Raw genomic sequence first — 21,637 nt, 5'->3', positions numbered from 1 at the left:
TTGTATTAGTTTGTTCTTGTTTGTTCTGAGTTAGTTTATAAGTATTGTTATTTTTAAATATTACTATTTAGGTTTAATTTGTTTTCATTTTAGTGTTTTAGTTTAGTTCAGCTTTAGCTTCTGTTTCCAGTCAATCATTTTCATTAATCATTTAAATGCAAACCTATTTCAGTTAGCTGCCCAGGCAACATTTCCAATTTTATTTTCGGCATTTTCTCTTAATATTTATATTTAATTTATTTCAAATGACACATTCTTTTAAACAGCTTTTGTTTTAGTTAACACTAACCCTGGTAGAGATGCCATATCGATGCATCCATATTTGAAGCATGTGTATTATCCACTATTAATTATTTAAATGATCACTACTGATTACCCGTCATCATTTTATATGTGTACCTTGTCTCCCCTCATCCAGCAAACAGTGGGAGCAGGTTCTCCAGTGATCTCCACATCCAGACGCAGTTTGTTACCAGCAACAACAATGATGGTGTTCTGAGAAACCATGTTACCGGCAACATCCAAATGGATCTTAGGAGGATCTTGAAAGAGCAAGACAAAGTAAGTGGATACAGGCAAGTGTGATTAGAGAGTCAGAAGGAGCATCCTGCCAGTGATACAGTGCTACCATTTCACTCGCATTTGTGACTAAAAACTACTACATGCGACTATGAAAAAATATGGTGCTCCTAAAAAGAAAAGGAAACGTAGAGCCCAGCCTAGGCCAGTTGCATAAAGTTAGTGTCTATGTCTTTGTCCTACCTTGTCTGGGAACGTAGTCGATCTTGATTTCTGAAAGAAGAAGAATGATCTGATTATGTATGTTCATAACAAATCATCAAATCTGATAGTTTGGCTCAATATAGTTTCCTTCTCACCCAGGAAGTTGAGTTTAGCAGAGATTGAGAGTGCATAACCGTCTGGGACAAACTTGTAATCTCCAGCATCCTCTGGCTTGACGTCATCAATAGTCAAACGATGAATCCTGAAGTCAAACGCACACATATTTCAAACCTGTACAGTTACATCTGAGCCAAGTAAACATGTGCATGTGTCTGAAAGCTGACCTGCCGATATGGGAAATCTTGATACGGTCACTGGGCAGAACTTCCACGCCATCCTTAAACCATTTCCCTGTGACTTTCTCGTCAGACACCTCACACTTGAACATTGCTTGCTCTGCTGATTTGACTGTAAGATCTGCAATACTTTGCAGCACCTCCAGTTCCTTCTCTGAGGTTTGACAAGGAGGAAAAAAAAAAAAAAAAAGATTGAAGATTTTCAACTTTAGTCTGCAAAACCACTAGTTAAACTGGAAAGGGTTATATGTATGTAGAGATCAGATTTTACCTTCAACGATGAGCTCTCCCTTCGATTGGCCTCCATTGGTGTGAACAAAGTACATCCCATTGTCCTCTAGTGTCGCCTCTTGAATAATAAGCCAGTGGCGTTTCCCGTCCTTTTTAAAACGATACTTTGAACTTTTGTCATCTCGAGACAACTCCTGATCCTCAAACATCCTGCAGTTACACAAACATTCATCGCTGATCAAAATTTTGAGATAAGTTTTTATTTGAAAAAAAAAAAAAATCTCTTATGCTCACTAAGGCTCCATTTATTTAATCAAAAATATTGTTACAATTTAAAATAATTCTTTTCAATGTTAATATATTGTAAAAATTTATTTTTTTCCTGTGATCAAAGCTGAATTTTCAGCATCATTACTGCAATCTTCAGTGTCACATGATCCTTCAGAAATCATTCTAATATGCTGATTTACTACTTAAGAAACATTTCTGATTATCAACTTTGAAAACAGTTGTGCTGCTTCAAATTATATAAATATATATCTCATATAGAGAATTATGCATATGAATTATATATTGTTTAAGTATGTTATGTCTAACAAAAGCATTATTGATATCCTATTTTACATCCCATTTTTAATTTAAGTTCATAGCTTGTTTACCAAATTACGTGTGCTCCCTCTTCAGACACTTCAATCTCAAACTCCACTCTTTCTCCAACCATGACCTGGTAGTCATCCAGCAGTTTAGTGATGGTTATTGGTGGTTCTGTAATGACAAAATACATGATACATTTTTAAAAGATGATGGTGTGTATTTATGACAGTGTTTTGGATGAATGGAATACTTCATTACTTTAAACAAGGTTCATACAGATACTGTAAAATGTAATTCCAGGACATTCAAGGACTTTTCAAGCACTTTATTTTGATTTTCAAGGACTTCAATCAGAGATCTCACTCATGGTTTGATGTTTTCTACTGTTTAAGAAAAAAAAATCTGAAAAAAAAAAGATTTTCGAAACCGCTCCGAAATCCTGATCTGAATAATGATTCACAAACCATAATTTCTCAGTTTGCAGACTGATTCAAGAACCTGCTCCAAAGTCCTGATCTAAATCAAATGATTTGTGATACATGGTCGACTGAAGTGCCTTAAAACACATAGCGTTATTCTGTGGTGACATAATTTTAACAGAAACAAGAAGATAGGGCAGGATGTATCAAGCAGCCCCACCCTAACTTTAAATTAGCCAATAGCGTTTCATATCTGTTCTGGCTATGATGTTTTTTCAATTGCGTGAATTATGCATGAAAAGATTCTTATTGAAAAAAATAAACACTTATTTTCATAGATACATTGTCTGTCCTCTTCAGGAATATTGCTATTTTCAAGAGTTTTCCAGGCCTTAAATTTTAAAGGCTTTAAAACTTTTAACACCTTGGTCAGATGAATTTGATGAAAAAGGGTAGTTAATTTACACACCTTTAACAAAGACTTCCGTGAAGCATTTATCAGTCCCGACCACACATTCATATGCAGCATCATCTGCCAGATTACATTTGTTAATCGTGAGGGTTCGAATGTTTCCATCGGCCTCCATTATATATCTGCCATACAAAGAGAAATATATTATGCTTTCTTACAACATTAAACATGACAAAAACTAACAGAGGCCTTAAAATAAGTTTGAATCTCCATGCTTCTCATCATGACCTCTGTAGGCTTTTATATAGTTATACAATTTTGTTACTTTTGGCATTTTGTTTGGTGCATGAGGCACTTTTAACACATATAATGTTAAAAATATAAAAAAAGTGAATCATCTTTGTAATGCCTTTTCTAAATAAGCAAATGAAAGTGCTTTTCTTATAAGTGTGTCTTTGAAACTGCACGAGTATTTTCTGGATTCTCACTTGGTAGAAGGTTTGATCTCTTGGCCGTTTTTGAGCCATTTGACCTCAGCGTTAGGGTCGGCCACCTCCACAGACAGGACGATCTTCTTTCCCTTGTTTACGGAGTATGCCGACTCAAGTCGTCTCAGGAACGCTGCAGAGACATCCCACACACAAACACACAGTCACAAACAGAAGAACAGAGCCTTTCATTTTGATTGATCTCTCTTTTTCGTACCCTCGCTGGCTTTGGGCTCCACAACCTTCATCTTCTTGAGTCGTTTCAACATGCCACGCAGGTCAGTGATGCCGTACTGAAACGCAATCTTCTCATACTCGCTGGGATGAGCGCTCTTCAGAAGCTCCCAAACGTCGATCTCCACCTCAGGCTCTGGTTTCTTTTTTCTGTGAAAGAGAGTGATGTGATAAACAAGAGTAAGCAGCTAGGAAGACGGACTGTGGATATAATGGATAGAGCAAACACTTACTTTTTAGCGGCTTTGAGAAGAGCACTAAAGTCCAGATCACCCTCATCCTCCCCAGCATCTCTGTTCAAGAGCACAAGTCAATAGTTTCCACCAAATATATTTAGTGCACATTTTTCTATTTGAAAAACATACACATAAAAAAAAAAAAAAACTATGATCATTATTAAAAAAGAGAGTGGGGGTTGATGGTTATAATAAGCATAAGCAGATTTATCGTAGGCCAATAGAAAGGAAACTAAAAATTAGATACTCAAAAATTAAGTGGATAAAAAGGAAAACTCTTCAACAGAATATTTGACAAATCAATCCCTAGATTACTGATACACTGCAAAAAATTATTTTCATTTTTTGTCTTGTTTCCAACAAAAATACCTAAAATTTCTTATAAAGATTCAAAATTATTGTCTTTTTCAGAAAAAAAGAAGTTAAAATTAAGCAAGTTTTTGCTCGAAACAAGTAAAATAATCTGCCAGTGGGGTAAGAAAAATAATCTAGTTTTCTGCTTGAAGTAAGATTATTTTGCTTACCCTATTGGCAGATTATTTTGCTTGTTTTAAGCAAAAACTCACTTAATTTTGACTTCTTTTTTCTGAAAACAAGACAATATTTTTTGTTGTCTTGAAAATCCTTTTTGATTTAATTTTTAGAAGTAAGAGAAGCATTTTTTGCAGTGTATAAGGCTTCCAGATATTATAAAACAGACCTGACTAAACATTAACTAAACATGTTAAATATTCCAGTGGGATAGTTCCATTAAAATCTTGTGCCATCCAGATATAGTCAGAGTTTTATCACTTATCCATCTCATTAATAAGTTTTTCCTGGCTGTAAAGTCTCTTTTCATTTGATGAAATCAAAGCTTTATCTGGCAGACCAAGAGCACATATACATTCAAATACATATAAAATACATACACACAGTATGTAATACATATGTGTTTGTGTGCGCACGCACATGTATTGTGTGAAATGTTTTGTGATTTTTTGGGGGGTTAAATGAGATATATAGGGCCCTATGAAATGATTTGTTTTCCTAAATTCCATTTTATTTTTTTCTCAAATTCCATTTTTCCATTTTAATTTTTCTAGACTCAAAAAAACAAAACAACAAAAAATTAAAAAATATTAAACAAAAAGCAGGTCTAATTGATTAAAATAAAAATAAATAAATAAATATTTTTTATAATTTTCTGTCACCCTTTCTTCAAGTTAAACCAAACTTTCATTTTGACAGGTTGCTGTGAAGACCTTTATACAGTCACTTGTTAAAGTATTCATACCCCTTATTTTTCTCACATTTTATGTTGCAGCCTTATGTTAAACTGTTTTAAATTACTTTTCTCTCTCTCTCTCTCTCTCTCTCTCTCTCTCTCTCTCTCTCTCTCTCTCTCTCTCTCTCTCTCTCTATATATATATATATATATATATATATATAAGCCTGAAATAATTAAATTAAATTAATTAAATTTCTTTTCTGTGACACTTGAAATTTAGGTTACACTGCAATAAATAATTTCAAAATTATTGTCTTGTTTTCAGAAAAAAAAGGTTAAAATTAAGTGAGTTTTTGCTTGAAACAAGTAAAATAATCTGCCAATTTGGTAAGCAAAATAATCTAGTTTTCTGCTTGAAATAAGATTATTTTTCTTACGTCATTTGCAGATTATTTTGCTTGTTTTAATCATTTTTGATTTAAGAATTTTTAGATATTTTGGCTGCAAGACAAAAAAATCTAAGTAAGAAAAGCATTTTTTTGCAGTGGATGTTAGGTTAAGTAAATGTTTTGTTTTGAGAATAATTTCAGAATTGCAAATGGGCATTCATTTGTGCACCTAATTTCATCATGACTCAAAAATTGTTGTTACTCAATACTGGAACATCCAAATATTTAGATTAACAGTTATCTGATGTTTGGTTCAAGTGCTCAATTATTCACTTAGTCCTGTTCAATTCTAAATATGTGGCTGCATACTTATGAGAAATACATTCGCTCATCTCTGTCTGTTTTCTCAAACTCACGCTCTTTTGAAGGTAGACAAAATATCTACTGACTCCTCTTGTTCAGCAGCTAGAGAAAAGGAAGAAAGATAAATATAAAACAGACATTTACAGATTGCTACTAAGATGGTGTGTTAGTGTAATTGTTGTTGTGAAAGACACACTTACCCTCCACAGTGACCTCAAAGGTGCAGCTGTCACATTTGTCTTTAGCAGACACTTCACACCTGTATCCACCTGCGTCTCCTGGGACCACCTTGACAATCTTCATCTCGTACGTGTAGATCTGAGTAAAAGAGTGAAAGCAATGCGCCACATTTAAGGATGATGTGTAATAAAATTCATGTCAGAAATTAATTTAAATTAATCAACAATTGAAGGCCATTCAATATTGCATAAATGTTTAATGCATTTAGAAGATTTCTGATGATAATCTAAATACTTTTAGCATTGCAGTTTTGTCTTATACTGTACAAATGCTCTACTAAAATATAAGATTCATATTATGGAAGCCCGTTTCCACCACGGGATAAAAAAATAAATATAACAAAGGTACCTGTGACTTTTTATCTTACAACTTTGACCGTTACTCTCACAACTTCCTTCATTTTACATCTTACAATTCTGGTAACATCTTGCAATTCTTACTTTTTTCCTTGCAATTCTAAGTTTACATCCAGCAGTTCTTCTTTTTTCGTTTTTCCACAGAATAATAAAAAAGGTAAGTTTGACTTTCATTTCACAATTCTACATTTATTTTTGCAATTTAAATCTCACAATTCTGACTTCTCAGACTTTCTTTGACTTCTCAATATTTCTTGCAATTCTGACTTAAAATCTTGCAATTCTTTTGCTAATAAAAAAAGTCTTAATTGTGAGATTAAAAAGTCAATTACATTTTTTTTCATACCATGGTGGACACCGCAAAAAATGCTTTTTCCCCAAAATATCTAAAAATTCTTAAATCAAGAAGGATTTTCTAGACAAGTAAAAATAATTTTCATGTTTTCAGAAAGAACAAGTCAAAATTAAGTGAGTTTTTGCTTAGAACAAGCTAAATAATCTTCCAATGGGGTTAGCAAATAAAATAAAAAAATCTTATTTCAAACAGAAAACAAGATTCTTTTTCTTACTCCATTAGCAGATTATTTTGCTTGTTTCAAGCCAAAACACACATAATTTTGACTTGTTCTTTCTGAAAACATGACCATTTTTACTTGTTTAGAAAATCCTTCTTGATTTAGGAATTTTTAGATATTTTGACTGGAAACTTAGAATATAATTCTTAGAATATACTTATAGTATAATATACTCATTATACTTATTAATTCTTAGAATATACTAACTTAGAATATACTTAGAAAAAAATCTAAGTAAGAAAAGCATTTTTTTGCATTGGAAGCAGGCTTTCATTTAATACACCATACATCATCAAACCTGGATATGAGTTTAGAAATCCTGCTATGAAGACTTTTCTTTAAATTAAATGATCAATTTCATATTTGACAGCACACTTTCTTCTAACCTTAGTGTTTCTGTCATAGGTCTCTTTTATCTGGATGTGTTTTCCTGCTTTGCTGCCGAGGTCCATCCACTTCCCCTTCAACCACTTCATGACGGGTTTACGTGTGAGGTTGGTGGAGTCCACCTTAACCACAAATGTTACATCTTTACCTGTGTCACAAAAAAAAAAAAAAAAAAAATCTTAATGCAACATTCATCCTGTATTGATTGTTGTTTTAATATGGCAACTATTTGCAGCTTCAATAATGTGTTTTTATACCTGCGATGGCCACTACACTTTCTGGCTTCTCCACAAAAAGTCCTGTCAGCTCTTGTCGTTCTGCAAGCATGGGACAGGTACGTTACATAAATACAAAAATACACAAACACATGCAGACAGACTTGGATATTAACAGATAGGGATCCTGTAAATGAAATCTCATTGAAAAGCACGCTCTGTTTTGATTTTAAATATTCCTTGCAAATATTTAAAACATATTAATTCAAGCATAAAACAACATTACATTGTGTTGTTTTTTGAATTAACAATTAATGACATTAATGATAGTTTCACTAAATTAAATAAATTCTGGGTGAGCTTCATGCGCAAGGAAAGAGACATCAATTCTTTCCTCTTTTCACTTTTTGCAGTCATTTATTTTCAATTACATTCAGTTTCATAATAGGGCAGGCCAAATATTATTATTTACATACACCTCACTGTAAATATAATAGTAATTATTGCAAAATATATCATATAGTCCTTCATGCACACCAACTTAGAAGTCTTAAAGAAATTCTATATAGTTAGTATGTGGTTTAAATAATACAAGGAAGTTGCTAAAGGATTTTTATAATCATTCAGATTAATTACCATCCTCCTCTGGAGCTTCTGCAGGTGAAAGAACAACGTTAAACTAAAGAAACTGACTGTTTTCATTACTGCATAAGATGTAACGTTAAAGGACTTTTAATTTGGAAAGAGTCAATGTAAGCAAATAGTGTCACTTACCCTCTGGCTTCACCTCTGTGGGGAAAAATGAGAAAAAGTGACATTAGACAACAGATAAAGTAAAAATATACTTCATGTCGGATGTAGTGCATGTATTTAACTATATATTTATGATTTTGTACCGATATGTTCTTCAGTAAACTAATTTCTAGCTAACTAAGGAGGCATTTAACGTTACGTTCACTGTTACACACTTGAAGGCTTTTTTGAGGTAAGGTTAAATTTGACGTTGTTTTTGTTTATAAACCGTTTCATTGACGTTTTTCCTTTATATTTCAACATACCTTTAGATGTTCATTCATGTTTATTCATGTTATGTCTAAAAATAAAGAGGAAGATTGGTTCACTCGAGCTTCGCGCTGCAGTTTGTTGGTTACAGCGATCTGTCACGCCACATTATAGCGTCAAAACTACATTTATTTTTTTAAATTTTGTAATTACATTGAAATCATTTGAAAGCTGGGTCGTTTATCATGTCAAAATTAACGTTGTTTCGTTAAAATGTGGTTTCTTCACAACCGCATTTTGCTACCTCAGTCGTGCGTCACGTGACCACGTAACGTAACTCATGAATATTAATAAGACCAACAATGAAATTGATAAATATAAATAAATATAAAATCATATATCATAAGTTACACTTTCATCATGTATTAATCTGTACATCGGGTCTATAGTTCAAATGTAATTAAATAAGGAATAAAACATTTAAACTATTCTAGTCATGTATCTATTGACATAGACTTATACACTTTTGTTAACAGTTTAAATACACCTTGCAGAATCTGTTAATTATGTTACAGAATGTTAATTATTTTACCAAAATAAGAAGAGGGATCATACAAAATAAGGGATCATACTAAATGCATGTTATTTTTTTATTTAGTACTGACCTGAATAAGATATTTCAGATAAAAGATGTTTACAAATAGTCCACAAGAGAAAATAGTAGTTGAATTTATAAAAAATATGTTGTTACCTGAATGATCCACAGCTGTTTTTAATTTTTTGTTTTTTAGTGATAGTTGTTCATGAGTCCCTTGCTTGTCCTGAACAGTTGATGTTTAACTGAATAATTTCGGTTGCCGAACATTCGGTGCATCCCGAATTTTTTAAGTTAATGCGTTAAACTGACAGCCTTAGTTTAAACATGAAATATATACAGTCAAGCCCGAAAGTATTCATACCCCTGCCCTGGCAAAGTTACTTTTATTCAACCAGCATTTTTTTTTTTTTTTTTTTTTGGACTGGAAATGACACAGGCTTCTCCCAAAAGATAAGACTATGTACAAGAGGCAACATTGTGGAAAATAATATTTCTCAGCTTTTATTTACATTTTAACAAAAAGTGGCATGTCTAAAATTATGGGAAAATCCAAAGTTCTATACCATTCCAAATAGTGAAAGCTGTTCTAAAGCATCCTAATTACCCTGATTCATTGGGAACAGCTGTTTTAATCAACTCAACAGGTAAAAGAAAAACAGAAGCTCTCTGCTGTTGGTTTGTGGACAGCCATGGCTAAGACAAAGGAGCTCATGGAGGACCTGTGGCTGCGCATTGTGGCTGCTCACAAGTCAGGAAAGGGCTATAAGACCATATCTAAATGCTTTGAAGTTCCAGTGGCTACAGTGCAAAGTATTATTAAAAAATACAAGATGTTCCGCACTGTGAAAAATCTCAGAGGACGTGGTTGGAAGCCAAAAGTGACACCTGTGCTGGCCAGGAGGATAGTGAGAGAGGTAAAAAAAGATCCAAGGATCACCACCAAGGCCATCCTGATAAATCTGAGCTCTGCTGGTGGCAACATCTCAAGGCAGATAGTCTGCACACCACTGGGTTCCACGGACGCAGACCAAGGAGAACACCACTTCTCCGGATAAGGCACACAAAAGCCCGCTTGGCCTTTGCAAATGTTCATCTGGACAAAGAAGACGACTTCTGGTCTTCTGTTTTATGGTCAGATGAAACAAAAATTGAATTGTTTGTCCACAATGATGTAGCCTTTGGTGTAAAAAAGGAAAAGCCTTCAACCCTAAGAACACCATCCCCACTGTCAAACATGGTGGTGGGAACCTGATGTTTTGGTGGTGTTTTTTTGCCGGCGTTGGACCAGGGAACCTGATCACAGTAAACGGCACCATGAAAAAGGAGCAATACATCAAAATTCTCAACAACAACATCAGGCAGTCTGCAGAGAAACTTGGCCTTGGGCACCTGTGGACATTTCAGCACGACAACGACCCAAAACACACAGCAAAAGTGGTGAAGAAATGGTTTGCAGACAAAAACATTAGCGTTTTGCAGTGGCCCAGCCAGAGTCCTGACTTAAATCCAATTGAGAATCTGTGGAGGGAGCTGAAGATCAGGGTGATGACAAGGAGACCCTCCAACCTGAAAGAGTTGGAGCTCATCGCTAAAGATGAGCAAAAATACCAGTGGAGACATGCACAAAGCTGGTCAGCAATTATAGGAATCGTTTGATTGCTGTAATAGCCAATAAAGGCTTTTCTATTGATTATTGAGAAGGGTATGAATAATTTTGGATATGCCACTTTTTGTTCAAATGTAAATAAAAGCTGAGAAATTTTTTTCCCACAATGATGCCTCTTGTACATCGTCTTATTATGTTTTGGGAGAAGCCTGTGTCATTTCCGGTCAAAAAAGTAATTTTAAGTCAGAATTTGCCAGGGGTATGAATAATTTCGGGCTTAACTGTATATATTTCTGCAATACATTAATATAATAATGTTCACACTGCAGCCCTGACTGACCATAAATGTTTCCGTGGATCATGACTAATTACCATCACCTCAGTTACTATGTAACCATTCTGACATCATCTGCCCTGATGATAAATATATTCCAGGGCTCCGAGTAGTAAGCCGATACGTTGAAGGAATCCTCAGGCACTCGGCCACACGGATGCTCTACAATCCTATAAATACGACACCAGAAAAATATAGGTGGCATAAACTGACCTCACAGTTTTAGACTTTCTTCTGTATATTTTTACACTTAAGACCTATGAGTAAGTTGTCTTCTGAGAATTGGAAAATATAGCTGTAAATTTTATTAAAAGTGATGACCATGAACATAGGTTAGAATGTAATGGTTAGGGTATCTGCTGGTATCTTGATGTAAGAATCCAGACTTTTTAACTGAAAAAATTATTGCTCAAATTTCTTTACTTGGTCCTGCAGATGTATATATATATATAATATATTTCCTAGTCTCAGCATCTGTTGTTAATATAACCATATAGGCTATGTGCTAAATTCTTGTTTTGGACTTGAAGGTGTCGATGCAACTTTGTCAAGATGTTTCCACTGTGATGAGGAGAAACTCTCTCTGATCATGTGTGTCTGAAATAGCAGCATGCCTAACATCCGCCTCGTTCCTTGGAGGGCAACTTGTTACCATGGTGCTTGTTAAAAGGCCATGGTAACATCGTAACCTCTCTTATGTCAGGCCAGGAATCTGCCCGCCGACCACACCGATATCAGATGGCAAGCATCTTACAGTTCGGCTCTTATGGTCAGGCAAATAACTGTGAAAAATGACTGACATCAAATTATAATGAGCCGTAACCACAGATATGCTGTGATTTGTTTTAGGTAAACCCAAGAGGATGTGCCACTCGAAATCTTTTGCACTACGTTTGCACTTCAGATTGACGAAACTCCTTGCGAATCATTCCTGCTTAGTGATGTTTTTCAATGGCCATAATATTTTAAAATGTAAGTAGGATGGATTAGGAAAGCTCTGCTTCCTTTGTAGGATGTTGTTACTCTTTTGGGTTTGTATAAAATATGAGCCGTCAACACATGATGCCATTTGTATGTCTTCACCACTGTTTTTTTTTTAAGGCCGTATTGCATTTCAAACCACAAGAACAACTTTACTTGGCATTTAAAAATACAACTTAAAACTCTTTAAATGATTGCAATAAATATTAATTAACCACATTTAAATTTAATTTACGTATATCATAGTTAATTCTGATATACTTCAATATTTATATTTATAAGTAATTATTTTGTGTAATTAATTAATTTGTTTGTTAAATTTCTTCAAAGATTTGTGGCATTAAAATTTTATTTCAATCCTTAAAGCAGCTGAAAAAAGGCCTTAAAACTTTGATTGCAGTAACCCCATTTAAATGTAATTTACGTTTGTTATAATATGATTTTATACACTTATTTACATTTATAAGTAATTATTTTGTTTAATTGATTAATTAGTTTTTGTTAAGTATGCTCAAAGATTTGTGGCATTTAATTGTCTTTTAATCTTTAAAGTAACTGAAATAAAGACTGCCCTAAAACTCTTTAAATTATTGCAATAAATATTATTAACCCCATTTCAATTTAATTTACACATGTAATAATTTGCTTTTGTATACTTCAGTATTTATAAGTAATTATTTTGTTTAATTAATTAATTAATTAATTTGTATGCTTGTTAAATTTTATCAAAGTTTTGTGGCATTCAATTTTTTTTCAATCCTTAAAGCAGCCTTTAAAATCTTTAAATTATTGCAATAAATATTAATTAACCACATTTAAATTTAGTTTACATATAATATAGTCAGTTCTTATATACTTCAGTATTTATAAGTAATTATTTTGTTAATATAATTAATTAGTTTTAAATTAAAATTTTTATTTCAATCCTTAAAGCCTTAAAACTCTTTAAATGACTTGCACTAAATATTAATGAACCCCCTTTAAATTTAATTTATGTATGTTATAATTTGCTTTTTATATACATCAATATTTAAATCTATAAGTTATTATTTTGTTTAAGTAATTAATTAATTAATTTGTTAAATTTCCTCAATGTTTTGAGGCATTCAATTTTTATATATTTATTTGCATTTATTTATTTATGCATTTATTTTTCTCTTTCAGTGTTTGCTGCTTAGACTTATTATTATTATTATTGTTTTTTGTTTTGTTTTTTCTAATAAAGGTTAAAAAAACATCTTTCAAATACTGATTCATTAATTTATGAGTTTTGGAATTAGAAATTTAATCACTAATTAGCAATTAGATCATATTTTCTAATCCAAAATATGATCAAAGATCACATATGTGGACTTGTTCAGGAAATTTCGCTAATGAAAAATGAACAAAATGACTCAAAAATGGTTCATTTTGTTAAATGGGATTCAAAGATCAAACCAGTAAAATGATCCGATCTGATCCGGCTCCAAATGTTATTACTGTATACAGGTTTCAATTTAAATTTAAGCTGCACAAATTTCACTCTTTACCTACTATAAGTCATAATATTTACCATTATAAATTAAAAGTAAATAACTCCTGGCTGACAACAGTAACACTTAAAAAAATATATAATGATTATGGTTTATATTTGATGACACCTCACTAGAAAGTTTGTCTTATTGGTTCACTAAAGATGAATGTGTGTGTGTGTTTCAGAGGGATTAAGGCGATACTCAACACAGTGTACTGCACGCTGGATTTAGCACATTAGGACAGTAAGCTCCCTGTCTTAACACAATTCCACTCACACACAAACACACATACACAAACGCCAGCTCCCGCAGAGCTACTAAACCTCCATCTATCACTCAGGCAATTCAGATGTTATGCAGATTGTGTTATAAAAACACCAGGTCACACTTTACCAAATCAGCGAATCTGGGTGGTAGATAACGCAGCACGTAATGAAACCGATGCCGAGGCGGCTGTCTATATTTGTGCACGTAAGTGACTGATGAGCCGAAGTGGCTAAAGGTCTGAGACCCAGTCTGTCAGCATTGTGCCCCTAAGCCAAGCACTTGATCCCGGGTCACTCCAGGGAAATGTAATTACAGATTTAATTCATTAGCATTGCGACTAGTTTCTAATTATGGTAAAATTTGGACTGATTAGACATGCTCCTTCCTTTTACAAGTTTGAAATCCCAAAATTTTATTATAGTATATGTTGCATTGTTGCACTGTCTGTGTCATAAATAGACTTTAGTGCTCAGTGCTTATGAGGTGATTCTTTAAGTTACAGACTTTTGAGCTGTAAGGCAGATTGTTGTTGGCAATATACTGTTCTGGCAGCTGCAGAGTCATAATAAATAACTGTATAGATACAGTATCTCAGTCATAGGCTGTTGACGTATTCAAACTGTTCTCAAGTTTCAAGCATGCATTACGTGTGTGTTTTTTATGTGCGTTTTGTTTATTTGTAAATGAGCAACCCAGCGTTACTGATAGAGGCCACATTAAAAATGTCAGGGTTTGGTTTTTGATTAAATGCAAAATATTAGCATTTTCACTAGTAGTCTCAGACTTTTTTACAAGAAATTAAAATTGATTTTACATCTGCACTTTATGACGTACTTTATGTTGTTATGGAAGCCTGTTTCCGCCACTGAATAAAAAAAGGTTATTGCGACTTTTTATCTCACAATTCTTTTTTCTTAGAGAATTGCATAGTACAAACTCGCAATTCTGCCTTTTTTTCTCAGAATTGTGAAATATAACTCACAATTGCGAGTTATATAGTCAGAAATGTGAGATATAAACTCACAATTGGGAGAAAAAAGTCAGAATTGTGAGATACAAAGTCGCAATTGCAAGTTATAAAGTCAGAATTGCGCAATACCTCAATTTATACAGCAATTCTGAGAAATGAAGTCGCAATTGCGTGATATAAACTTACAATTCTGTGAGCATATCAGTCTTTTTTCTCCTCAAAACTGGACCTTATAACCTATAAAAAATACAAGATACAAACTCGCAATTGCGGAAAAAAAAAAGTCAGAATTGCAAGCTTATATCTCACAATTCTGACTTTATTTCTCACAGTTGTGTTTATATCCCGTAATTCTGACTTTATAACTTGCAATTAAGTATATATCTCACAATTCTGAGAAAAAAGTCAGAATTGTGAGATGTAAATTCGCAATTGCGAGAAAAATAGTCTGAATTGAGAGTTCACATCTTGCAATTCTGACTTTATTTCTTCCAATTGTGTGATTATATCGTGCAATTCTGACTTTATATGTAGCAATTCTGAGGGGGAAAAAAGTAAAAATTGAGTTTACATCTCACAATCTCACAACTCGCAATTCTGAGTTTATATCCCGTAATTCTGACTTTATAACTTGCAGTTGTGAGTATAACTTGTCAGAATCTCGCAATTGCGAGGAAAAAGTCTGAATTGAGAGTTCATATCTTGCAATTCTAACTTTATATCTCACAATTCTGAGGAAGTCAAAATTGCAAACTTGTATCTCACAATTCTGACTTTATATCTCGCAATTGTGAGTTTATACCCCGCGATTCTGACTTTATAACTCGCAATTGTGTTTATATCTTACAATTCCGAGAATAAAAGTCAGAATTACGAGTTTATAAGACGCAACTCTGACTTTATTTCTCCCAATTGTGAGATTACATTGTGCAATTCTGAATTTATATTTCGCAATTCTGACTTTATATCTCACAATTCTGTAAAAAAAGTCAGAATTGCGAGTTTATATCTCGCAATTTTGACTATATTTCTTGCAGTTGTGAGATTATATCCCACAATTCTGACTTAATTTCTTGCAATTGTGAGTTTATATCTCGCAATTCTGACTTTATATCTCGCAATTCTAATTTTAGATGTCGAAATTCTGAATTCATAACTAGCAATTCTGACTTTATATCTCGCAATTCTAATATTAGATGTCGAAATTCTGGATTCATAACTAGCAATTCTGACTTTATATCTCACAATTCTGAGAAAAAAGATGTAAATTTGCAATTGCGAGAAAAAAAGTCAGAATTGTGAGATAAAAAGTTGCAATTACCTCTTAAAAGATTTGTCGGAAACGGGCTGTAAGTTTTTGGTTTTTATTTCTTTTTTGTAAAGGAATTTTTTTGGCAAGGATGCATTTTTTTTTTTAACAAAACTGATGTTAACATGGTTACAAAATAAATAAATGCTGTTTTTTTTTAACTTTCTATTCATTTGTGAAGCCAAAAAAAAGTAATGCATCATGTTTCCACAAAAATATGAAGCAGCACAACTGTTTTCAACATTGTTAATAATCAGAAATATTTCTTGAGGAGCAAATCTTCATATTAGAATGATTTCTGAATGATCGTGTGACACCGAAGACTGGAATAATGATGCTGAAAATTCAGCTTTGCATCACAGAAATAAATTATGTTTTAAAATATATTCACATATAAAGCAGCCATTTGAAAATATAATAATATTTCACAATATTCCTAATTTTACTGTATTTTTTATCAAATAAATTTAATTTTTCAAGTAATTTTTCTTTCATTAAAACAAAAAATTGGTAGACTTGGTAGTGTTACAAAATGTAAAATTTTCTTTTACCAACTGCCTTGCATAAATGTTGTATAAATATTAATTTAATGAGAAAAAATGTCCAAAAACAGGAGATATTAAAATATATTATCTTTAAATAAGATCATTATGATCTCAAATGGTTTTAAAAAAATGTTTATTCATGTTTTTATGTGTGCAACTTTTTTTCTTAATTAGAAAAACATAACCAAGTGCAACTTTAAATAGAAGGCTGAGTTGTTGTTTTTTTTTTAAATATTGCATTTGGATGTTAACAAACCCTATTAAATCAGCTCTCCAGAGTGTTCTTTCACACTAGTAAAGTCTCTGAAACTGAAGTGGTGATTATCAGCATATGGTGGTATTTTTAGAGCACGACTCTCCCCAGGGCTTCTGTGGCATTACCATATCGGACAACAGCATCTGGAAGAACCCTTAAAAGAGCACGACGGTGTGTAAATCAACACTTCTGACAGACCGCTGATCGGATTTACAGCCGTTCATTCAAAAGGTGGGGCAAGGTAGCAAAGATTAAACTGAGAAACAATTTGATTTGCCATGGGAAAAGATGACGTGATTTTCTAATGCTATTTTGTGTGCTAAGTATAGCAATATCTTTCCTTGCAGTTGACTTCTCTTGTTTTTCACTCAATCCACGATGAATAAAGTTGTCTAATAAACTGATTTACAAACCGGATGGTGAGGTGAAAATAGAAATGGCAAAAGGTCATCATGAGATATTTATATCGTACTGTGGAGTGTGGAAGACAAGAACAGACCAACGTTTCGAGATCTCCATCAAAATGTGTTTAGGTTTTGTGGCATGTGATACACGGTCTAGTCTGTCATGTGGCCGTTGGCTTGGATTTAGTGAAGGTCTCGAGGGTCACGCTTTTATTAGCATCTGAACTGTTAATTGGATCCCGGTAGGGACTTACACTCTCGCTCTAAGTGAAAGAGCGCAGATAAAATGTGGCTCCAGGTTTCAGATTCTGCTCGTCTTAAATTAGGCGTTGCCTTTTCCAATATCTCCTAATCCTTTGACAAATGTGTAGGGTTTAGGATTCATGCATAAACAGACTAATAAACTTAATGTGATGCATATTTGTCAGTCATTCATCAATGATTTGTGTGATATAAACTGAATGTGTTTTAAACGCACAGAAACTAGGTTTAGTTTATATATTTATCAGCAATAAATCCAATCTAATCGCTTTGATTGCAAGCATTTTAATTTATAGTGCAATTCAGACTTTTTCTTGTAATTCTGAGTTTAGATTTTGTGATTGTAAATTTATATCTCATAATTCTGACTTTTTTCTTGCAATTCTGACATTTTTCTTTTAATTTTGAGTTTATATCTCACAATTCTGACTTTTTTCTTTCAATTCTGACATTTTTCTTTCAATTCTAAGTTTATATCTTGCAATTGTAAGTTTATATTCTTTAATTCTGACTTATCTCGCAATTCTGACTTTTTACTTGCAATTCATAATTTCTATCTTAACTTTTTTTCTCTAAATTCTGACTTTATATCTTGCAAATTCTGGCTTTTTCCTTGTAATTCTGACTTTTTCCTTGCAATTCTGACTTTTTCCTTGCAATTCTGACTTTTTTCTTTCAATTCTGACTTTTTTCTTTTAATTCTGACTTTATATCTTGCAAATTCTGGCTTTTTCCTTGTAATTCTGACTTTATATCTTGCAAATTCTGACTTTTTTCTTTCAATTCTGACTTTTTTCTTTCAATTCTGACTTTTTTCTTTTAATTCTGACTTTATATCTTGCAAATTTGGACTTTTTCCTTGCAATTCTGACTTTTTTCTTTAAATTCTGAGTTTATATCTTGCAATTCTAAGTTTATATTTTTTAATTCTGACTTTTTTCTTTTAATTCCGAGTTTATATCTTAACTTTTTTCTCTAAATTCTGACTTTATATCTTGCAAATTCTGGCTTTTTCCTTGTAATTCTGACTTTTTCCTTGCAATTCTGACTTTTTTCTTTTAATTTCTTTTAATTTCTAATTTTTTCTTTTAATTTAATTTCGAGTTTATATCTAGCAAATTCTGACTTTTTTCTTTCAATTCTGACTTTTTTGTTTTAATTCTGACTTTATATCTTGCAAATTCTGACTTTTTCCTTGCAATTCTGACTTTTTTCTTTCAATTCTGAGATTATGTCTTGCAAATTTGGACTTTTTCCTTGCAATTCTGACTTTTTTTCTTTCAATTCTGAGTTTATATCTTGCAATTCTAAGTTTATATTCTTTAATTCTGACTTTATCTTGTAATTCTGACTTTTTTCTTTTAATTCCGAGTTTATATCTCACAATTTTGGCTTTTTTCTTGCAATTCAGCCTTTTTTTCTTTTAATTCCGAGTTTATATCTCACAATTTTGACTTTTTTCTTTCAATTCTGACTTTTTCTTTTAATTCTGACTTTATATCTAGCAAATTCTGACTTTTTCCTTGCAATTCTGACTTTTTTCTTTCAATTCTGAGATTGTCTTGCAAATTTGGACTTTTTCCATGCAATTCTGACTTTTTTCTTTAAATTCTGACTTTGTTCTTTCAATTCTGAGTTTATATCTTGCAATTCTAAATTTATATTCTTTAATTCTGACTTTATCTTGTAATTTTGACTTTTTTCTTTTAATTCCGAGTTCATATCTCACAATTTTGACTTTTTTCTTGCAATTCCGACTTTTTTCTTTTAATTCCGAGTTTATATCTCACAATTTAGATTTTTTTCTTTCAATTCTGGGTTTATCTCGCAATTCTGACTTTTTACTTGCAGTTCTGAATTTCTATCTTGCCAATCTTACTTTTTTCTTGTTTTAATTTTCAGTTTATATCTCGCAATTCTGAGTTTATATTCTGCAATTCTGACTTTTTTTCTTGCAATTCTGACTTTTCTCTTGTAATTCTAAGTTTATATCTTACAATTCTGACTTTGATTTTTCTTTCAATTCTGACTTTCTCCTTACAATTCTGGCTTTTTTTTTTTGCAATTCTGAATTTATATTTTGCAGTTCTGACTTTTCTTTCAATTCTGAGTTTATATCTAGCAATTCTGACTTTTTTCTCAGAATTCTGCCTTTTTTCTTGCAATTCAGATGTTTTAATAAAGTGAATTTTCACAATGAATTGATTCTAAACATGCATTTTGAAATTATAATTATTTAAATGAAACCAAATAGATGCGAGAACTTCTTTCTAATATGCATCACATTATATTTTTTAGTTATGTTAATACTGTGTAATCTACATATATACAAATTTTATATGCAATTCAAACACATTTTAAATTTAGGCCTAATTATTTTTTGAGTGCACATTAAGCTTTTAAAGTTTCATGTGACACACTTAATGCAGACATTATCAGGCTTGTGGTCTGAATGATCTGTAAGCCGCTGGTCAGTGTGGAATTGTGCTAAGACCAGCAGATGAGCGCCGGACACGTTCACCGTATGTGCTTTATCTCGCCCCGTTCTCACAATGTCACACGGTTTCTCGTCTTTCAGACTCAGTAGAATGAGATGGGGAAAAAAAACATAAACTACTGTGACAGGTGGAAGAAATATATTTCACGACCGTATACCTCCAAATCACAGTCTGTCTGACAGAGCGTAAGGTTTTATGAGCGCCAGTTTAACTTTATGGTGAACTGTTAATGGAGTGTCGTGCAGATAGACAGTCGCCATTATTTACATCCACATACTTATGAAATGATGTCACGTTATATATAGACATCTTTCTATCTATATATCTATTTATCTATATGTCTGTCTATCACAAAGTGATATTACTGGCATGCTAAAAAGACTTTGCATTGCAAACATGTTGGTAACATAAAGTACATGCACATTACACAAAATAAATAAACTAAAATAATAAAAAACATGTAAAAACTAGATGAGTAAACGTTTGCAAGTTGGCTTGAGAAAGCCTAGCCTGAAAGTTTGAAGCAGTTATAAAAGCTTAAAATATAAAATTTTAGAAAGATGATGTTGCTATCATATAATATAACACGTCTAATATAATTTAACATGTTGCTAGCATGTTTTTAGCATGATTAGCATGCCGTTAGCACGTTGCTAACATAATTAGCATGTTATTTAAATTTTGCTAGCATGATTAGCATGTTAACAACATGTTGCTAGCGTGTTTTAAACATGATTTGCATGTTGTTAGCATGATTAGCATGTCAAATCATATTTGAACTTGTGATAGCATGTTGCTAGTATGATTTAACATGATTTAGCATTCTGCTAGCATGTTTTAGCATGTTAAATAACAAAAATAACATTATTTAACATGCTGCTAACATGGATCAACACCCATGTCACTAGCATGGATTAGCATGTTGACCATGACCATGCTGCTAGCATGTTGCTAACATGAATTAGTTTGATGGTAGCATGTTTTAACATATTTCTAGCATGATGCTAGCATTATTTGACAATAATAACATGATTTAACATGTTGTTAACATGGATTAACATGTCGTTAGCATGGATTAGCATAAATTAGCATGTTGCTAGTATGAATTAACAAAAATTACCATGCTGCTAGCATTTTTTAACATGTTGCTAGTATGATTTAACATGTTAACATGAGTTAGCATGTTGCTAACATTATTTAACAATAATAACATGTTTAACATGCTCTAACATGGACTAACACGATAACATGTTTTAGCATTTCGTTAGCATGTCTTAGCATAAATTAGCATGTTTCTAGTATGATTTAACATGTTAACATGAATTAGTATGTTCGTAGGACATTTTAACACATTGTTAGCACGAATTAGCATCTTGCTAGCATTATTTAGCAAAAAAAAAAAAACAATTAAAACCAACCTAGACTGGGTGGCTGGTCTTAGTGGTCTCTTAAAGGAACACTCCACTTTTTTTGGAAATAGGCTCATTCTCCAACTCCCCCCGAGTTAATAAGTTGAGTTTTACCGTTTTGAAATCCATTCAGCCGTTCTCCTGTTCTGGCGATATCACTTTTAGCAACGCAGCACCTGAAATTAGTTCCCAGCTGGGTAACTTTCAATGTGACCGGCTTTTTGAAATTTTTATATTACTGCGCCTGCTTCGGCC

The 21,637-nt window shown here is 32.6% G+C and overlaps 1 protein-coding gene across 3 annotated transcripts in view; it reads right to left on the bottom strand.

The window, feature by feature from the left end:
* LOC141300027 (myosin-binding protein C, fast-type-like) overlaps positions 1-21,637 on the bottom strand; it is a 39,782-nt gene that overhangs the window by 16,402 nt on the left and 1,743 nt on the right. The window contains exons 2-17 of one of the 3 annotated variants that reach the window (XM_073830327.1): positions 8,203-8,217; positions 8,065-8,082; positions 7,471-7,530; positions 7,213-7,361; positions 5,856-5,973; positions 5,709-5,757; positions 3,691-3,750; positions 3,441-3,607; positions 3,224-3,356; positions 2,793-2,917; positions 1,970-2,075; positions 1,351-1,520; positions 1,068-1,233; positions 879-985; positions 763-792; positions 400-542 (exon numbers count right to left, since the gene is read on the bottom strand). In XM_073830327.1, the coding sequence (XP_073686428.1) occupies positions 400-542; positions 763-792; positions 879-985; positions 1,068-1,233; positions 1,351-1,520; positions 1,970-2,075; positions 2,793-2,917; positions 3,224-3,356; positions 3,441-3,607; positions 3,691-3,750; positions 5,709-5,757; positions 5,856-5,973; positions 7,213-7,361; positions 7,471-7,530; positions 8,065-8,082; positions 8,203-8,217 (1,616 nt within the window). Of the gene's footprint in view, positions 1-399; positions 543-762; positions 793-878; positions 986-1,067; positions 1,234-1,350; positions 1,521-1,969; positions 2,076-2,792; positions 2,918-3,223; positions 3,357-3,440; positions 3,608-3,684; positions 3,751-5,708; positions 5,758-5,855; positions 5,974-7,212; positions 7,362-7,470; positions 7,531-8,064; positions 8,083-8,202; positions 8,218-21,637 lie in introns of those variants that run through there. The other 2 variants (XM_073830328.1, XM_073830329.1) reach the window with 2 other exon arrangements.

The sequence above is a fragment of the Garra rufa genome, chromosome 24 (assembly GCF_049309525.1).
Source record: "Garra rufa chromosome 24, GarRuf1.0, whole genome shotgun sequence".
NCBI classification, from domain to species: domain Eukaryota; kingdom Metazoa; phylum Chordata; class Actinopteri; order Cypriniformes; family Cyprinidae; genus Garra; species Garra rufa.
This window is presented reverse-complemented; position numbering and strand designations above follow the sequence as displayed.